General features: G+C 37.4%; 1 protein-coding gene across 1 annotated transcript; it reads left to right on the top strand.

Moving 5' to 3' along the window:
• Positions 1-2,327: 2,327 nt before the first annotated feature.
• BDH2 (3-hydroxybutyrate dehydrogenase 2) lies at positions 2,328-14,669 on the top strand. The gene is made up of 10 exons (XM_072405648.1): positions 2,328-2,402; positions 3,270-3,346; positions 7,087-7,165; positions 7,852-7,948; positions 9,832-9,940; positions 10,580-10,640; positions 11,613-11,726; positions 13,313-13,371; positions 13,451-13,543; positions 14,366-14,669. Exons 2-10 carry the CDS (start codon positions 3,275-3,277, stop codon positions 14,417-14,419), a joined length of 738 nt encoding a protein of 245 aa, XP_072261749.1. The 5' UTR covers positions 2,328-2,402; positions 3,270-3,274; the 3' UTR covers positions 14,420-14,669.
• The last annotated feature ends 894 nt before the right edge of the window (positions 14,670-15,563 follow it).

The raw sequence follows: 15,563 nt of genomic DNA, 5'->3' as shown, positions 1-15,563 counted from the left end.
CCAATGTAGGACAATCAGCTTCCATGCACAAAAGTAGAAGGGGGCTTAGTGTTCTTTGTGCAAAAATCCCTGCAGTGATTCAGCCAATTCCAGGTAACATACGTGGTAAAGAGAAAGTGGAATTGATGCAAGATGTAAAACAAATTAAAATACCTCTTGCTAAGAGCTCATTTTCTGAGCATGTTTAAAAAATATAAAAGAATCGACCCGAGTTCCAGAACACTGCAAGGATAGAAACTTACCAGAAGAAAAACTTTACTAAGCCTTGCCCGGTGTGAATTAACCTGTACTGTATAAGCCTAATACTGGCCAAAACCAGATAAGTAAAGGAGAACACACAAGTCCTTCCTATCTTCATCCAATCATGAACAATGCCATTTTTACTGTATCTTTAAATTGAAGATTTAAAGTTTTTAGTATGGAAAAGAGGATTAAAGTATAAAGTTTGGGGGGTCCCAAACAGACATGGTTGTGAAGCACCAACCCTTGGGAATTTAGTATAATATACAATCAACAATTTGTGAAATAAATACAATGATGCATCAATACTGAAAAACTAAATGTTGCATGTGTTAATTGTATAGGGATGCTTGGGGTAGCAAAACCACAGTTCTATACTTAATAAATAAACATTCTGCATGGTGACAATGATATGACCCAATCTGCAGCACTTTTAATTTTTTCCCTGTGTTGTAGGCATCAAAAGTTAACATTACAGTTTCATTGTCTTGAAAAAATGTAATTGTTATAAACAGTCAAAAAATTGTAGAAATCAATGCAAATTGCTTAAAGTTTGGGTTCCCTTTATAAATGTGTTCATCCACAATTCATACATTTTCCAATGTGATTCTGTTGAAGAATGTCTAGATTACAGGTGAAAGTTGTAAATGTGAATCTTGTATATAAAAACCTACTAGGCCACCATGTGTCATGTTTAGTGAATATGCAAAATATGTTTTCTGAACTTCTGAACAGTATATTAGAGTTAAGAAATGGTATCTTTATTATCCATTGAAGGTCAAAGGAATCCAATACCTTTAGAGTAGGGGTGTCAAACTCTGGCCCGCAACATCCTTTTTTTTTTGGCCCCCAAAGGAGTCCGAAACATGACCTGCAGCTGGCCCGCTGCTGCATTGAAATAGCACTGCTACTACAATTCCCGGCATCACTCGCGTCCATAGACTAGCGGGCTCTGTGCCTATCCGTGGCCCCGCATTCGACTGTTTTAAAGACGCAAGTAATGCCGGGAATTTGAGTAGCGGTGCTTTTTCAATGAAGGAGTTTCAGTGCTCGGCCAAGATTTAGCCCCGTATTGGCCGCGTCTGCCATTTCCAGAACTCCCCTTCAGCTGTACTTTTCCTTGCTACTTTAAGGCATGGACTTGAATGGTTGGATTTTTATAGAGGAAAATTGGTATTGTTGTTAGCCTGTGCAAAATGGTTACCGTTGAAATTTACCTCAGAAAGCTACAAACTGAGAAAGAGGCATAAGATTTTTTCTTAACTAAAATTCAAAAAAAATTCTTATTCTTTCTCTGTTATAGGCTTGTTACAGATTGAATGTGAAGCAAAACCTTGTTTCCATATGAAAAGGGTTTATATCTAGTGAGAAGGAAAAAATCCTCAATTTTTGTAATAAATTTCAAGGTTGGCCCGAAACTTTGTCCAAGTTTTTTGTCCCTCTGTGTATTTGAGTTTGACACCCCCGCTTTGGAGTTTTGCTGCCTGGTACAATTCCCCCTATTACCAATATGGCTATTTTTTTTTTTTTATTGTTATCATGTCTTTAGTCCTGCTCCAGGTAAATAGATATAAACCTATAGGCACCAATACTTTATACCTTCCATCACCTAACTTTTGTTTTTTTTACAGGATGCACAAAAACATAAAGAACTGAAATATTACTTCTTTTAGAAACATTTCTTTTGTTAATGTGTGTATATTGGGGGTAATGCCAGGTTAAAAACCATATTTTACAGGTTTTTTAGCCAGGGTTTTGTGGAACCCTAGGAGGTTGCACTGAGTAATGATTCATTCTTGCCCCCTGGATCAGAGTGACATTCTTCCCACTGGCCAGCAATGTAAGAGGCATTCTTCCTAGTGATCACCGTGCTAATGTACTTTGAGCCGTTGAAAGCGTAAATATAGAATGGTTCCTGGCGATCTGAAAGTTCTGCTGTTCTACTATACAATTCGCCTCCCCTTCAAAGATAATTTTGATCAAGTCAGGGTGGGAAAGAAAATTGCTATTCCCATGATAACCACTAGATGGCTGCAAACTCTGACCCCTCTATAGCCTGCCTGTCCCTAGCATGCTGTGTGCGCGCTTACTTCCTCTGTGTCACGTGACTGTTGTCAGTGCAGGGGTCGGATCCATTGATCGTGTCGGGTGCAATCTGGCAGGTATGTGTTGTGATTTCATAGAACAGCATGTGATGCTAATTTGATATTGTACGAGCAATGTGTTCTTAAATGAAGTCATTCTGTTCATTAGGTATTAGTGGTAACAAAGATAAAAAGAGGGGGATTTGAATAAGAAGATACACATGTCTATATCAGAATCTGCACTTGTGTAAATAATGAGGTATTATTATATCTAATGTACAGCGCTGCATACTATGTTGGTGCTATGTAAATTCTAGTAATAATCATATAATGTATTATTATGTAGTATGATGCAGTGATTCCTAATCTGTCATTACATGATCTTCCATGTCCTGGGCAATAGTGTTTAAAGTGAATCTTCCATCAATACTTCCCCAGCTCCTCTGCTCATATCAGCCCTGTAAAAAGTAATGTTGGATTTAGTCCTAGCTTACCCCAATTTTCACCATCACCGGGTGTGACGGCAATTCCGTTCCAGGATGAGCTCTGTGGAGTGCAAAATCCATCAAGAATATCCTCCAGTCCATTACAAAAGCATTCCACCTGGAAGGACAGTGGATTTGTCCTCACCTACAGTAGCAGACGTAGCCAGCAGTGGGCCCCTAATTACTAAGGAGGGTATGCTGCAAATTTACCTATGACCACCCTACTCATTTAGATGCAGAGGATTGGGGTAATATATAGCAGGTGCTTTGAAAAGGGTTCAATCCGTGTAAGAGAACCTGTTATCCAAGTGGAATGTCTGCTTTAATAATATTGCAGTGTACAGTTATAATTGTTGTCACATAGTCTCTGTATCAGAACACTGAGTATACCCACCAATATCTCTCTATAAGTGCAAGAAATATGTAGTTGGCTGGCTAACTTTCCTGTTTTTTTTTTCAGGTATAATGGGGCGTTTAGATGGAAAAGTCGTTGTGTTGTCAGCAGCAGCACAGGGCATTGGTCGAGCTGCTGCCATTGTAAGTCTAAAGGTTATAATGTATTTAACCAGCTTTGCTGGTTAATCTGTTAGAATTTCTTAAGTATACATGTCATTGTTTGTATTAGCTGTATGAAAAATAATTCCACAGGTTTTCAGGGTACAGCTGATAGGGAGGCACAAGTTCTGACAAGGTGAACAAGAAGCTATGGAGATTGAGGGGTAGGTGCTCAATGCTGGGGTCTAAAACACATCATGTAAAATGAAAAAATATATTTTGTACATACCGTTAATGCAAGCTTATTCTCCATGTTTTATCCCTTTAAACATCCTGCAAGTACAGAAAAATAATCGTTATGCCCTAGAATTATAGTGTTCCCCTACCTTTGACATACCAATGCAGCTTTGAATTCCTAATCACATGGTGTCAGTCCTGCCTTATTTTTGATGGAATACAAAGACCACAGTGCACTTCTTATATCCCATCTTTATGCACAGGCAGGGAGTACAGCATGTTTTCAGCTTTCAACTAGCAATTATTGCATAGATAAAACAAAGTACTTTCAGCTGTATTTTTAGAAGATTAAGGCTTGATTACAATATAACAAATGTTATATCATAATGCACAGTCACCTTCATTGCTGACTATTGTGGCTCTGACCCTGTTCAATACAATGAATTGGGCAGTGAAAAAAAAATGACAGCAACGTATGCGCACCCCACTTCATTACTTATGATAAGAACGAACATATTCCATACCAGGTTTGCTGGGTCACCCAGGCTCTATCTTCTCCAGTCTTGTTATAAATTCGTTCCATTTTGTGAGGCACACATAGGGGTATATTTATTACCAAAAGTCCCCTGTCAGTTTGCCCTAGATTCGGTAGTATATTTGTTAGAATATATAGCATTTACATTCGATAATTGGTCTGTAGGTGGCAGAATGAGTCTTGGTTTAATATGCATTGAAATGAGTAATGCATTGGGATTCACATGGCTGTGATTGGACATTGATGGGTGAAAAATATATAAATACAGGTTGACTATCAAAAATCAGGCAACTTTGGGACCTGAGGAGCGTCGGATTTTAGAAAATCCCAGTTTTTTTTTTATATATATACTTACCTCCACGCACGAACAGCTCCAAAACATTAGTAGCCAGTGTACTGCAGTCCCTGTGTTGAATATACGATCTGAAATCCATGTTGGGAAACTGAAGTAAACAGATTATCGATGGCCGGATTTTCGATTGTCAACCTGTACATCCCAAACTGAACTTTTATTTTCTTTTATGCTGTGTATACATTGTCAGGGTGTACATACTATTTACATGCAGTCCAATATAGCAAATAAGAAACTACCACATATTTTTTAGCACTTGCTTCTTGCGACTGAATGGGAAGCCCGCAGCTTCATGGGACACATCTGCTACGTATTCCAGGAGGCTCTGGAGAAGGGGGCTTTCCTCAAAAAAAAAAAAAAAGTTCCGATTTCACACATGCGCACGCGGCATCTCATTGTTCAACCCATGCCAGGACAAAGAAGGAAGACAGGACGGTGAGGGACCTGGCTTTTCACGTTCAAGTTTTTTTTTTGTTTGTTTTAAAGTGTAAATAAACCTAAGATATTCACCAGTCCCATTTCCATCCTTTTTCTTCTCCATTTATTCCCAGCACATACAGAGAAGATGGAATTGCCGGGCATCCTGTCAGCAAAAGCTAAAATGCGCATGCGCGGCTCAGCTTTCTTGGCAAATACCTGGAGCAGGTAAGAGAGTGTATTGCAGAAGGGACATCGCCTGCCCCTTTCTGCAATAAAACCTTCCTGATCATGGATTCCTAAAAGTGGATTCTTAGTTCCACTTTAACCCCCCCGACCGTTAACCCCGACCTTGGTTCGGGTTTAAAGATTTTGCAAAAATCGATAAACCCGAACTTTGTCGGGTGGTTAAATCCCATCACTTACCTGGGCCCCGCTGTGATGATCCGTTCTGTTCCAGCGTCGATCTCTAAAAAAAAATACTCACCTTCTCCCCGCACCTCCTCCGGACACGTCATCTGTCTTCATCCAGCGAGTGCAGTGACGATCACCGGGGTTTCCCGGTGACGTCGGTGCGGGAGGCGCGGCGGGAGATTCAAATCGCTTTTTGTATTGAACTCAATACAAAAAAGCTGTATTGAGTCCAATACAAATAAATCCTTATATATATAATTGTTTTATATATATATATATTATAAGCTACTGTACATTACATTATACACTATTTTTTTTTTTTTAAAGATTTTTTTTATGTTTTATAAAAAAAAATTATTATAAAAGGTATAAAATTTTGGACATATTTTGGTGTGTTATGCGGTAATTCGGTGATTTATAAGTAATTATTGAGTAATTCGGTGAATTATAGCCTACAATCTAAAATAAATTTCCATGCAAAAAATTTAACACTTTTTGCATGGAAGTACGGAAGTTTGGAAACAATTAAAATACCCGGCATTCGCGTACGCGTCCCTCTGTGATTCCTGATGATGTCTGTGCATGCGCCCATCGATGAGGGTCGTAGTGAGAAATTCAAATATTTTGTATTGGATTCAATACAAAGTCCCCAATCCAATCCAAAATAATACAAAATATATTTATGTGGTTTTGTCTATAGGTATGTGACGTTGGACTGTTGGACACTAGGGAGGTGTTTTAGAAAAATATATTATTATACAGTATACCGAATTATCGCATTTTCAGTATTTGTCATTTATTTATGTATTCTTGTTTAAGCTGATTTTTGTGTATTTTATTTAATTTTATTAAAAGTAATTTTTTTTTTTTACATGATTGTGTGTTTCAGTGTACCGCTTTTGGTACAGAAATCTAGACATCAGTGTAACGCCCAGGAGGTTAAATAAAATCAATAGTATTCCAAATATTTTTACTAAATTATTTTGTGCTGTTTATTCTGTATACAGGAATCCTAAATTTGTGTGGGTTTTGTGAAACACTATTAGTATAGTGTTGGGAAAATGTTTGCAATTGAATTAGTTTGTTTTACCGCAATATTTCTTCAGTGGTGTGTGCTCTGCACCAGCTTGAGTGCACACCGAGGTGTGCACGCACCATATGAGGCCACATCCAGCCATTAGCACTGAACATTTAATTCTAGTTACTCCAGCCATAATCGGGAGCAGCCAAAAAACTGATGCCATCAGCAAATACAAGGTGGGGTCCCAAATTCACAGCATTTCAGCTCCCTGCAACCCTATCATTCGGTAAGTTGGGCCCCTGGGCACTGGCCCAGTTTGTCCTACACTAAAATCGGCCTTACCTATGATATATGATAATATTATTAAGCCCATAGTTGTTAAAGTGATTAAACTTTTTTTATGAAATGTGTTACTTTATTTAACATATTATACACCGCTGTACGTTTTATAGGGATTTCAAATGACAGACAGATACAAACAAAGACACAGATGGAGGGGAGGACCCTGTTTAAAGAGTTGCTTTTAAAAAACCCTGCTGATTGGGGTTTCTCTTTTCTGGCTACTTTGTCATAAAATGCACATAGTATGAGTGACATACCAGGGATTTTCCTCAACTCTCATATCAATTATGCCTGATTTATTACATATTTGGTTATTTGAGTATGACTGATGGTAAATAGAAACTACAGTGCATGGATAATAATAGTAATTGTAATCTTATAGATGAAGTTTTATTTAGAAAATATGGGATCCAAAATTATTTGACTTCATTTATTAAAATGTCTTTCTTTTTTTTAACCTTTAGGCATTTGCTAAAGAAGGAGCACAGGTTATTGCAACTGATATTAATGGAGAGAAGTTGAAGGAGCTGGAGTCATACCAAGGTGACTTTCTGTTTAGGGTTTAAGAAATAACTGAAAGCTACAAAACATTGTCACAAAGTTACTGTAATGCCGAGGGGCATCTCTGGGCCCATTCACATATTCATCTGCCAGCTGCTTATAGTTATTTTAGATAATAGCAGGGACACACAAAGGATATATTTAGGCTATGCTGACAGATGCTGCTTATTCATTACACTTGCAAAAGGAGTGATCAGTGCATTTGACACAAACACCAATAATCACCATTGAGGTCTATGGGAATACTATCTGGAATACCATCTTTTCAATGCAGCAGTACTAGTTCTACCACTGGTAAAAAATAGTAATTACCAGTTTATTGATGAGTAACAGTCATTCATAAAAGTGATAGTCAGGTCAGTTGTTCGGTGCTTTTATAAATGGAACAAAGTTAACAGAAAGATTTTTGGCAATCCGTATGATCACCAGCTGTATCAATGAGCCCTGAAACTACTCAAAGTATATCTATAGCCAAAACTTTTTGTTTAGTTTCAGATAGTGTGGGGAAGAGTGAAAACCTCTGTCTACTGCCTGATAACACTGCTCATATCAGCAATGTGTGAGGACATAAACCACATCTTATTTAGACTCAGATCTGCTGAATCTGTGCCAAGAATTAAATGAAAAGCACGGCGCATAGAAAGGCTTCATATGATTGTTCTCCTTAGGAATACAGACTCGAGTCCTGGATGTGACTAAAAAGGATCAAATTGAAAAACTGTACCAGGAAATCGATAGAATTGATGTTCTTTTTAATGTAGCTGGGTAAGTAACAATTAATCTTCCATTATTTTAGATAAACCTTTATGGTAAGACAACATTATGGTTACTGCCCTCTGTCCTGTGACCCAGCCAGAAATAAACAAACAGCTGTCTCTGATACCTTTATATGTTGTTTATGTGTCTGAAGATAAGGTCTTCAAATTTTTGTCACCTGTGAAATCTAGCATCAGTACAGATGTCCCATGACAGCGTATAGTGATCCACCATGCTGGTCTATTAAATAACTAATCGCTATGGTCTTCTATTATAGCCCATGCAGCAGGGCACCATGCGTCCATCCTTCCGTCACCCCTATCTTTTGAACAAAATGTGCAACAGTAGTAGAACAGGGTGTCTGTATAGTGATTGTTTCTAAAACTGTCACCCAAACTGACAACTAACAATCGTTTTGTTTAACAGTTATTTAGTATCTGTTCAGGCCTTTACTAATGCACACAGACTTTACAATTTTTAGTACTTATTTATTTTCAATCCTGAGATATTATTTATTTAGCTTTTAGTATTTTTAATAGCATATTGTTTAAGAGGTGCATTAATTCATTAATCTCTCAGAAGATACATATCTGTCTTTTTAAAGCAGCATTGGATATAATGCATATCTAAATGTCATGTAATTTGCTAAAGCACTGTATAGCATGAACAATTGCTATTTCTTTTTTTTAATACTGTTTTATACCTTTTTATATATATATTTTGGTATCTGAGTAGCTCAGCTTCTCTTGAGACACTTCCTGTCTATATGCATACTGTCTACTTCTTCCATTAAGCTGCTCATCATGCTCTGGACTGGCTCAGTAATGGTGACCACAGTAGATCATTCCTGTGCAATGTATGTTGGCACACTTGCTGTCTCTGTCACAAGTGTCTGTGATAGAATAACCGCAAAGTAGAGCAAACTAGTTGGCAGACAGAATGTGGCCACTCTAAAGGAACTTGCCTAAATTGCTAATTGGTATACCTGCGTTCAGAATCTATGTAGCTTGGAGCACTCCCACCAAATATGGTACAAGGTACCTGGCGAGTCGCAGCCTCCAAAACACATAGAACTCGGGTCAGGTTTCATTTTGGCCAGTCTCACCGGAACCATGTACCAACGCAACAGCAACTTAAAGTTCACTTCACTTCTAAAGCCAATGCATTGATACTACAATGAGCCGTGGTGTCCCATATTTGTTCCCACTCCCCAGGGGCGCAGCCAGGTCTGTCTCGCACCGCGTCACATAGGATAGGGTTGCTGAGGTGTAGGCCTTCACTAATGTGTCATAGAGACGTGAAACCACTAATTTCGCCAATGGATTCAGGGCACAAATGCGTTTGAAGGGCGATAGGGAGCCCACCAGGGCAGATTGTCTTAATTTAGTGCTCATGAAGTGAGCAATTTGCATCTAATGAAAGTACTCAATAGACTGGGTCCTGATGTTTGTTTCGAAACTCATGTAAGTTAAAGTCACCTCTTGGGCTAATAAATTGATATGTTTTATACAGATTGTGTTCTATCCACCACTGAAAACTCAGAGGGTGTTCAAAACCCTAGGAATAATGGATTGCCGACAATAGGGGCATGACTCATTTCCAGTTTCCCATTCGCCTGAGTCCCAAATTTGAAAAGAGTGTTTCAGCAATGGATTAGTTATAGTAAATATGACTTGAAAAATTACATGAACATGTTAAAGGTTATTTTTGGATGTACAAATATATGGTTTACCATGGTTGTTGCCACTGCCACTTAAGAAAGAGATGGTCAGTTTCTCTAAAGTTTTTGAGTGTGTCACTTTAGACTGGAGCTGTGGGGCCAACTTTTATCAGAACATGTCCATGGTAATGCATTCATTCTTTGACGGAGCTTGTTTTTGTGATTTGTGCAGCTTTGTCCACCATGGAACCATCCTAGATTGTGAAGAAGCAGATTGGGACTTTACAATGAATCTTAATGTGCGGAGCATGTATTTTATGATCAAAACATTCCTGCCAAAAGTTAGTTTCATTGTTTTTATATGTCTGTTTTACCAATGTGCATATAGTACAAGAAATATTATGCTTTTTCTTTTGACCTGTTGCATATTTTCTTTGTCTCCTCTCTCTTTACATTGTCCATTGTTTTTCATGACCAGGCTTAGCTGGTTTTTAGAGAAGACTGTAGCACATGATCTGACCTGGGGCAGAATGGGGATGTATCTGTATTTGAGGGCTGTACTTCTACTGAAAAATGTAAAAAGGAAGGAGGTAAAGCAGCACATTTTTGTATGTGCTTAATTGTGCAATGATGTAAAAAAAACTTTTTATGGTTAGGGTACTAGATAATAAATGACAATAGCTATATTTGTGTATTAGGTAAGTAGATCAGCAGAATTTCTACAGACTTTTAATTCTGTGAACCCTCACAATATGCAATCTAAAAAAAAAAGCATATTAACTTTGCCTAGACTTTATTTGACATTGTGAGTCGCAATGTTCTGAAAATGTGGTCAGAACATTGCTGTCATTGCATTTTTATCCTCTCTTCACTGGGTCATATCCTCTCTTCAATGGGCTTAGTTAACATCAGAATGTATCTGATATGATAAGTTTTTACATGACAGATGCAGGTTGACAGTGATTTTATGTTTTTTTTAGATGCTTGCACAAAGGTCCGGAAACATTATTAACATGTCCTCTGTTGCTTCCAGCATTAAAGGTAATTAGGGCATAGTTGTATATTGTTGTTTCAGGTGTTTGTTTCAGTGAGCAGTTAAACCAGCAGGAGTGTAATACACACTGATGTATAGCTTGGTATAGAATCTCGGCAGGACTCCATGCCAGGTTAACGTAGCTCCTGTGTGCATGCACAGGACTTTTGTCATTATGAACCAGGCAATGCAGGTGGCTCAAGGCATTGAACCCAGAAAACCAGACAGGTTTCGGCAGCAGACACTGCAGCTGTCATATTGCGGGAGAATAGTGCTTTGTCAGATATTTTTGTCATAATATCCAAATATGCTGTGCAAACTTGCATATTATAGCAAAACACTGGCCACCAGTCAGAGTTTCAATCTGCTTGAACTTTCTAAATCTTATATGACATTTTAGAAATTGTTTTAAGATCTGCTTGACCTCTTTAGTAAATGTAGAGTAAGTATATAGTAATGATTGCTAAAATAATTCATACACTTACCTTTCTAGTGAACCATTGCTGCTTCTTCACTTATGTTCCTCTGCTGCAAGTATTTCCCAGTCAGACCCCTGACTGATGGTAAAACTTCCTCTTTCTTTGGTTTTTATAGTTCTACCTGCTAACTCCTATATTGGTACAAGACATGCAAGCCAGCAGGAGGAACCACATCAAGTGAAATAGGAATTGCTGCAGCATCCATTCATAAGTAAAGGCGCAGCATTAAAAGAAATGTGTCCGCACTTGTAGTGTCCTTTAATTTGAACTTTCTGTTTACCAGTGCAATGAAACCTATGGCTGTATTTTGTATGGAGATCTGTCCTATAGATACTGTATTGATCAATAATTTAACTGATTTATTACTATACATTGGAAAAAAAAACAAAGCACATTGGAATTTGCCTTTGCATAATACAACTTACCAAATGTAAACTCTTGGAACAATGTTTTTTTTTGCAGACCAGTTTGCAGTCTAAACATAATTTCTTTTCTTTTTAGGAGTGGTAAACAGATGTGTATATAGCACATCAAAGGCTGCTGTAATTGGTCTAACTAAATCAGTTGCTGCAGATTTCCTTGAGCAAGGCATTAGATGTAACTGTATATGCCCAGGTATGTACATTTCTAGTATACTGGAAAAAAAATTGTTTCACCAGTTAAGGGACACACTGGCCTTGCATCTTAGCCCCAAGAAAGAAATACTGGTTTATGTCTGACATAAAAGCTGTGCTTTTTATAGCACCATGTGGAGAGGGAACATAATATCAGTGACAAAAGGCCTAGAAGACAGAGACTGCTAGGTAAACCTACAGTCAGATGGAGACCCTACAACCCAAAATATTGAAAGATACTGGGTAACAAAGAGAACAAAAATACAAAATTATTATTACACAGTATTTATAGTCATGTTACTAACCGTCCCTTAAAGGGGTTCACAATCTAATGTCCCTACCATAGTCATATGTCATTACAGGGTTAAGACAATTTTTTGAAGGAAAGTTGATTAACCTAAATTAGTCCTGATAATATCACATTATAGTACATATCATACCAGATTACAGCCAGAAATTAGGAAGTATGCAGAGAAAAATTCCAACCAGCTTGGGTTGCCACTAGTAGATAGTATTATTGTGATCTATATCCCCAAAGCCTGGATCATTTGTGTTGCTCCTTTACTAAACTCTAGTGAAGACGTTTATGAAATGTTTCTAATCAGAATTAGAAAGCATAGTTTGGGTAAAATAGGCAGCTGAAATGCTGCTATAGTACAAATGTATGTGAGTAGTTTTATGCAGAGGAAAAATAGATCCTTTGTGCTAATAGGCTGGGTGCAGTGTATGCATATATCCAAAGGAAAATGTTGGGGAGTCTGTGCTTGTCTGGCCATTATTCTCTAGGAGCCAGCCTGACTCCGGCATTCCTACCTACTTCATCCTAAGAATGCAGCTTTACCCAGGCCCACATAAAACAAATGCAAGGGGGAGCTAGACACCAGAATATGTAAGTAATGCTTCAATCTGTGTTATGCTTGCATGTTATTTCAAACTATTTATTGCTTATTATATCAATGCAGTTTTTAATAACTTTCACTGACCTTATGGTTTCTGCTTTCTGACCTAAGACTGCCAGACTGTTCATTTTAGTTATTTTTTAAAAACTAACTCATTAACATGAGCTGTTCTGATATTGGGGGGTAACTCTCTTGAGATGATGAATTTCCTGTGCACAGTCGGGTTTCTCTCCCTATTGTGTGATACTTCTATTACCTTCTAGATTGTAAGCTCTTTGGGGCAGGGTCTTCTCTTCTTCCTGTGTCCCTGTCTGCATCTGTCTGTCATTTGCAACCCCTTTTTAATGTACAGCGCTGCATAATATGTTGGCACTATATTATAATGCATATAATTGCCAAATGTGGGCTAATGGCTTGTAAAAAAAAAAGGCAATTACTTTATCATATGAGTTGGTTTAAAGAATTCATCCAGATGTGAGAGACATTGGAGACTGGCTAAACCATTTCAGCTGTGTGAGTCTGCAAACCACAGCTCCATAGATCTGATAGAGCCTTGGTAATATACAAAGGTTCCATTTATCATTTCCCACTTTTGTACTTCTGTAGATACCCAAATTGTGAGCTGTTTCTAAAAAAAAAAACAGCTGTGGTTGTGTTGTGTCATGTTATCATGTTTTTGTCTGTTTAGGAACTGTGGACACCCCATCTTTAAGAGAACGTATCCAAGCCAGGCCAGATCCTGAGCAGGTAAGAAAGCTTGTGTCATATTCACAATATGAAATATAAATATATTGGTGCTTACATTTTTTTTGTCTGTTTGGAATAGGCATTAAAGGATTTTCTGGCAAGACAGAAGACTGGCAGAATGTGCACTGCTGAAGAAGTTGCACACCTTTGTGTGTATTTGGCATCTGATGAAGTAAGTCCTGTAGTTATGACTGTAATCATTTTGAATTTGTAAAGACCACTTGAACATTTCCAAATAATAAAACAAGGTGCTTTAGGTTTGATTCCTATTAGGAAAATTTTCTTCCTCTTAAAAGTTTCAGACAGAGAAGTAAGCAACACTCATGACTTGTTATGGAAATGCTGCAAAGGAATAAATGATTTTGGACATTTTTTTTCCTTTGTGACCGGTTATTTCTGCTTTGTTGTGTGTCGGGAGAGGTTATTTTAAACACCTGAAAGTATCAGATAGCTGAGGCTAACAGAGCCCTGCAAAACTGTAAAGAATGCACTCTCCACCCAAAATATATAAATTCTTTTGTTACAGCCAATTCACACTGTTGCATAGATACACATTATGTCATACATATTAACATGCATTGCAATAATAAATATTTGACTGGCTGCCTAATGCGCCACTGCTGCAATGTTTGCCTATCCACACGGTATGTTGGGGTACTATGCCACTGCATGACCAGAATCGCTTTTAATGTATGGTTTACTGTAACACAATAGTATGACTAGCCGCTTAAAGGCTGGCTGTTATTCTGTTAGGTGTCGCTTCAAGCTGGCCTAGAATAAATCTTCACTGAAACAATTTAGTAGAATAATTATGTTGAAGTACAATCTGCACAAACTACTAAATCTCTGCTACAAATAAGATTTTCTAAATAACTGCAGTATAAGGTGAAGCAATACATGACTAAACGTAAATGTAAATTTAAAATGTCCAACATTAATTTTATTTGATGTTTTAAATGCTACTGTTAATTAGTTGCTCTTCATTCTTTTTTAGGCTGCCTATGTGACTGGTAATGCCCATATTATTGATGGTGGCTGGAGTCTCTAACTGTGGACCTCCCATATCTACAGCCATACAACCACAAAAAAGAAGATAATACGATTTCTCTAATGTTTTGTAACCTAAATTACTACACTAAATCTATTTTCTGTTAAAAGATCATTTTCACATGCTATAAAACAAATTTTATTTACTTCTTCTTGGTACAGAATATTACAAATATATAAGCTTTCATTCAAAACGTGTAATGGGTTTAATGTTTGTGATTAAAGTAACTTAAATTGTTTGCAAAGCCAAACTTTAGATTTTATTTTGGATGAAGGGATGAGGAGACCTTTCTGTGTCTCATTGTGGAGATTTAATTTTTATTCCAGAGATGCAGAGGGAAATAAAAAGTAATCTCTAAAATGTTGACAAAAATACCCAACTCAATCAATTGTCAATAGGGATACAGGTTTCAAGATTTACTTCTCAGCTTTTGTTCTGTATCTCTTTGGTAACTATTTCTGGCGGAGACAACAATAAAAACTTGACGGGCTGAAATCATTTCCATCTAAAAAAGAATACACTTTAACTTACACCAGTTTAGTCATGTTCATTTATTAAACAATAGAAATGAGTTTTCAACAGCTATATACTCCAGTATAGTACATATAAAGGGTTCACTGGTTGGGGAACATTCAATATATTGCATTAAATGCCCTCATGCCACATCCCAAATGTAGACTAATATGATATGTGCAGAGAAACGGGACTTTAACAGCATATATAAAACTCCTAAAACATTTTAGTGGTACATCATAATAAAAAGTAAAGTAGGAGACATTCATTTTTACAGTGCTCTAGAATGGGAACCACTGTGTCCCTATATTACAATATACAGACATACATCCACTTCTTCATAAACGTATCAACATAAATACATAGTTGAAACATTATAGCAAGTCTCACAAGAAGTGCCAGTGTATCATCGATGCGTTTCGTGGTGTAACACCTCTTCTTCAGGATGAAGCCTAATGAGACTAGTAAATATGATACAGCATAAAATCAAATTCTAGTATCACTTTCCAAGCGTCAAAGCAGGTACACAAAGGAAAGGAGCAGAAGCCAAGAAGAGTTCAAGTCTGCCTGGGATAGATGAAACAATCCTCCATAAGATGTCCTGTGGGTTCTGCCCACAAGCAATACTCGA

The sequence above is a fragment of the Pyxicephalus adspersus genome, chromosome 3 (assembly GCF_032062135.1).
Source record: "Pyxicephalus adspersus chromosome 3, UCB_Pads_2.0, whole genome shotgun sequence".
In the NCBI taxonomy this organism is placed as follows: domain Eukaryota; kingdom Metazoa; phylum Chordata; class Amphibia; order Anura; family Pyxicephalidae; genus Pyxicephalus; species Pyxicephalus adspersus.
Note: the sequence above shows the minus strand (reverse complement) of the source record. Positions and strands in the feature narration are given on the sequence as shown.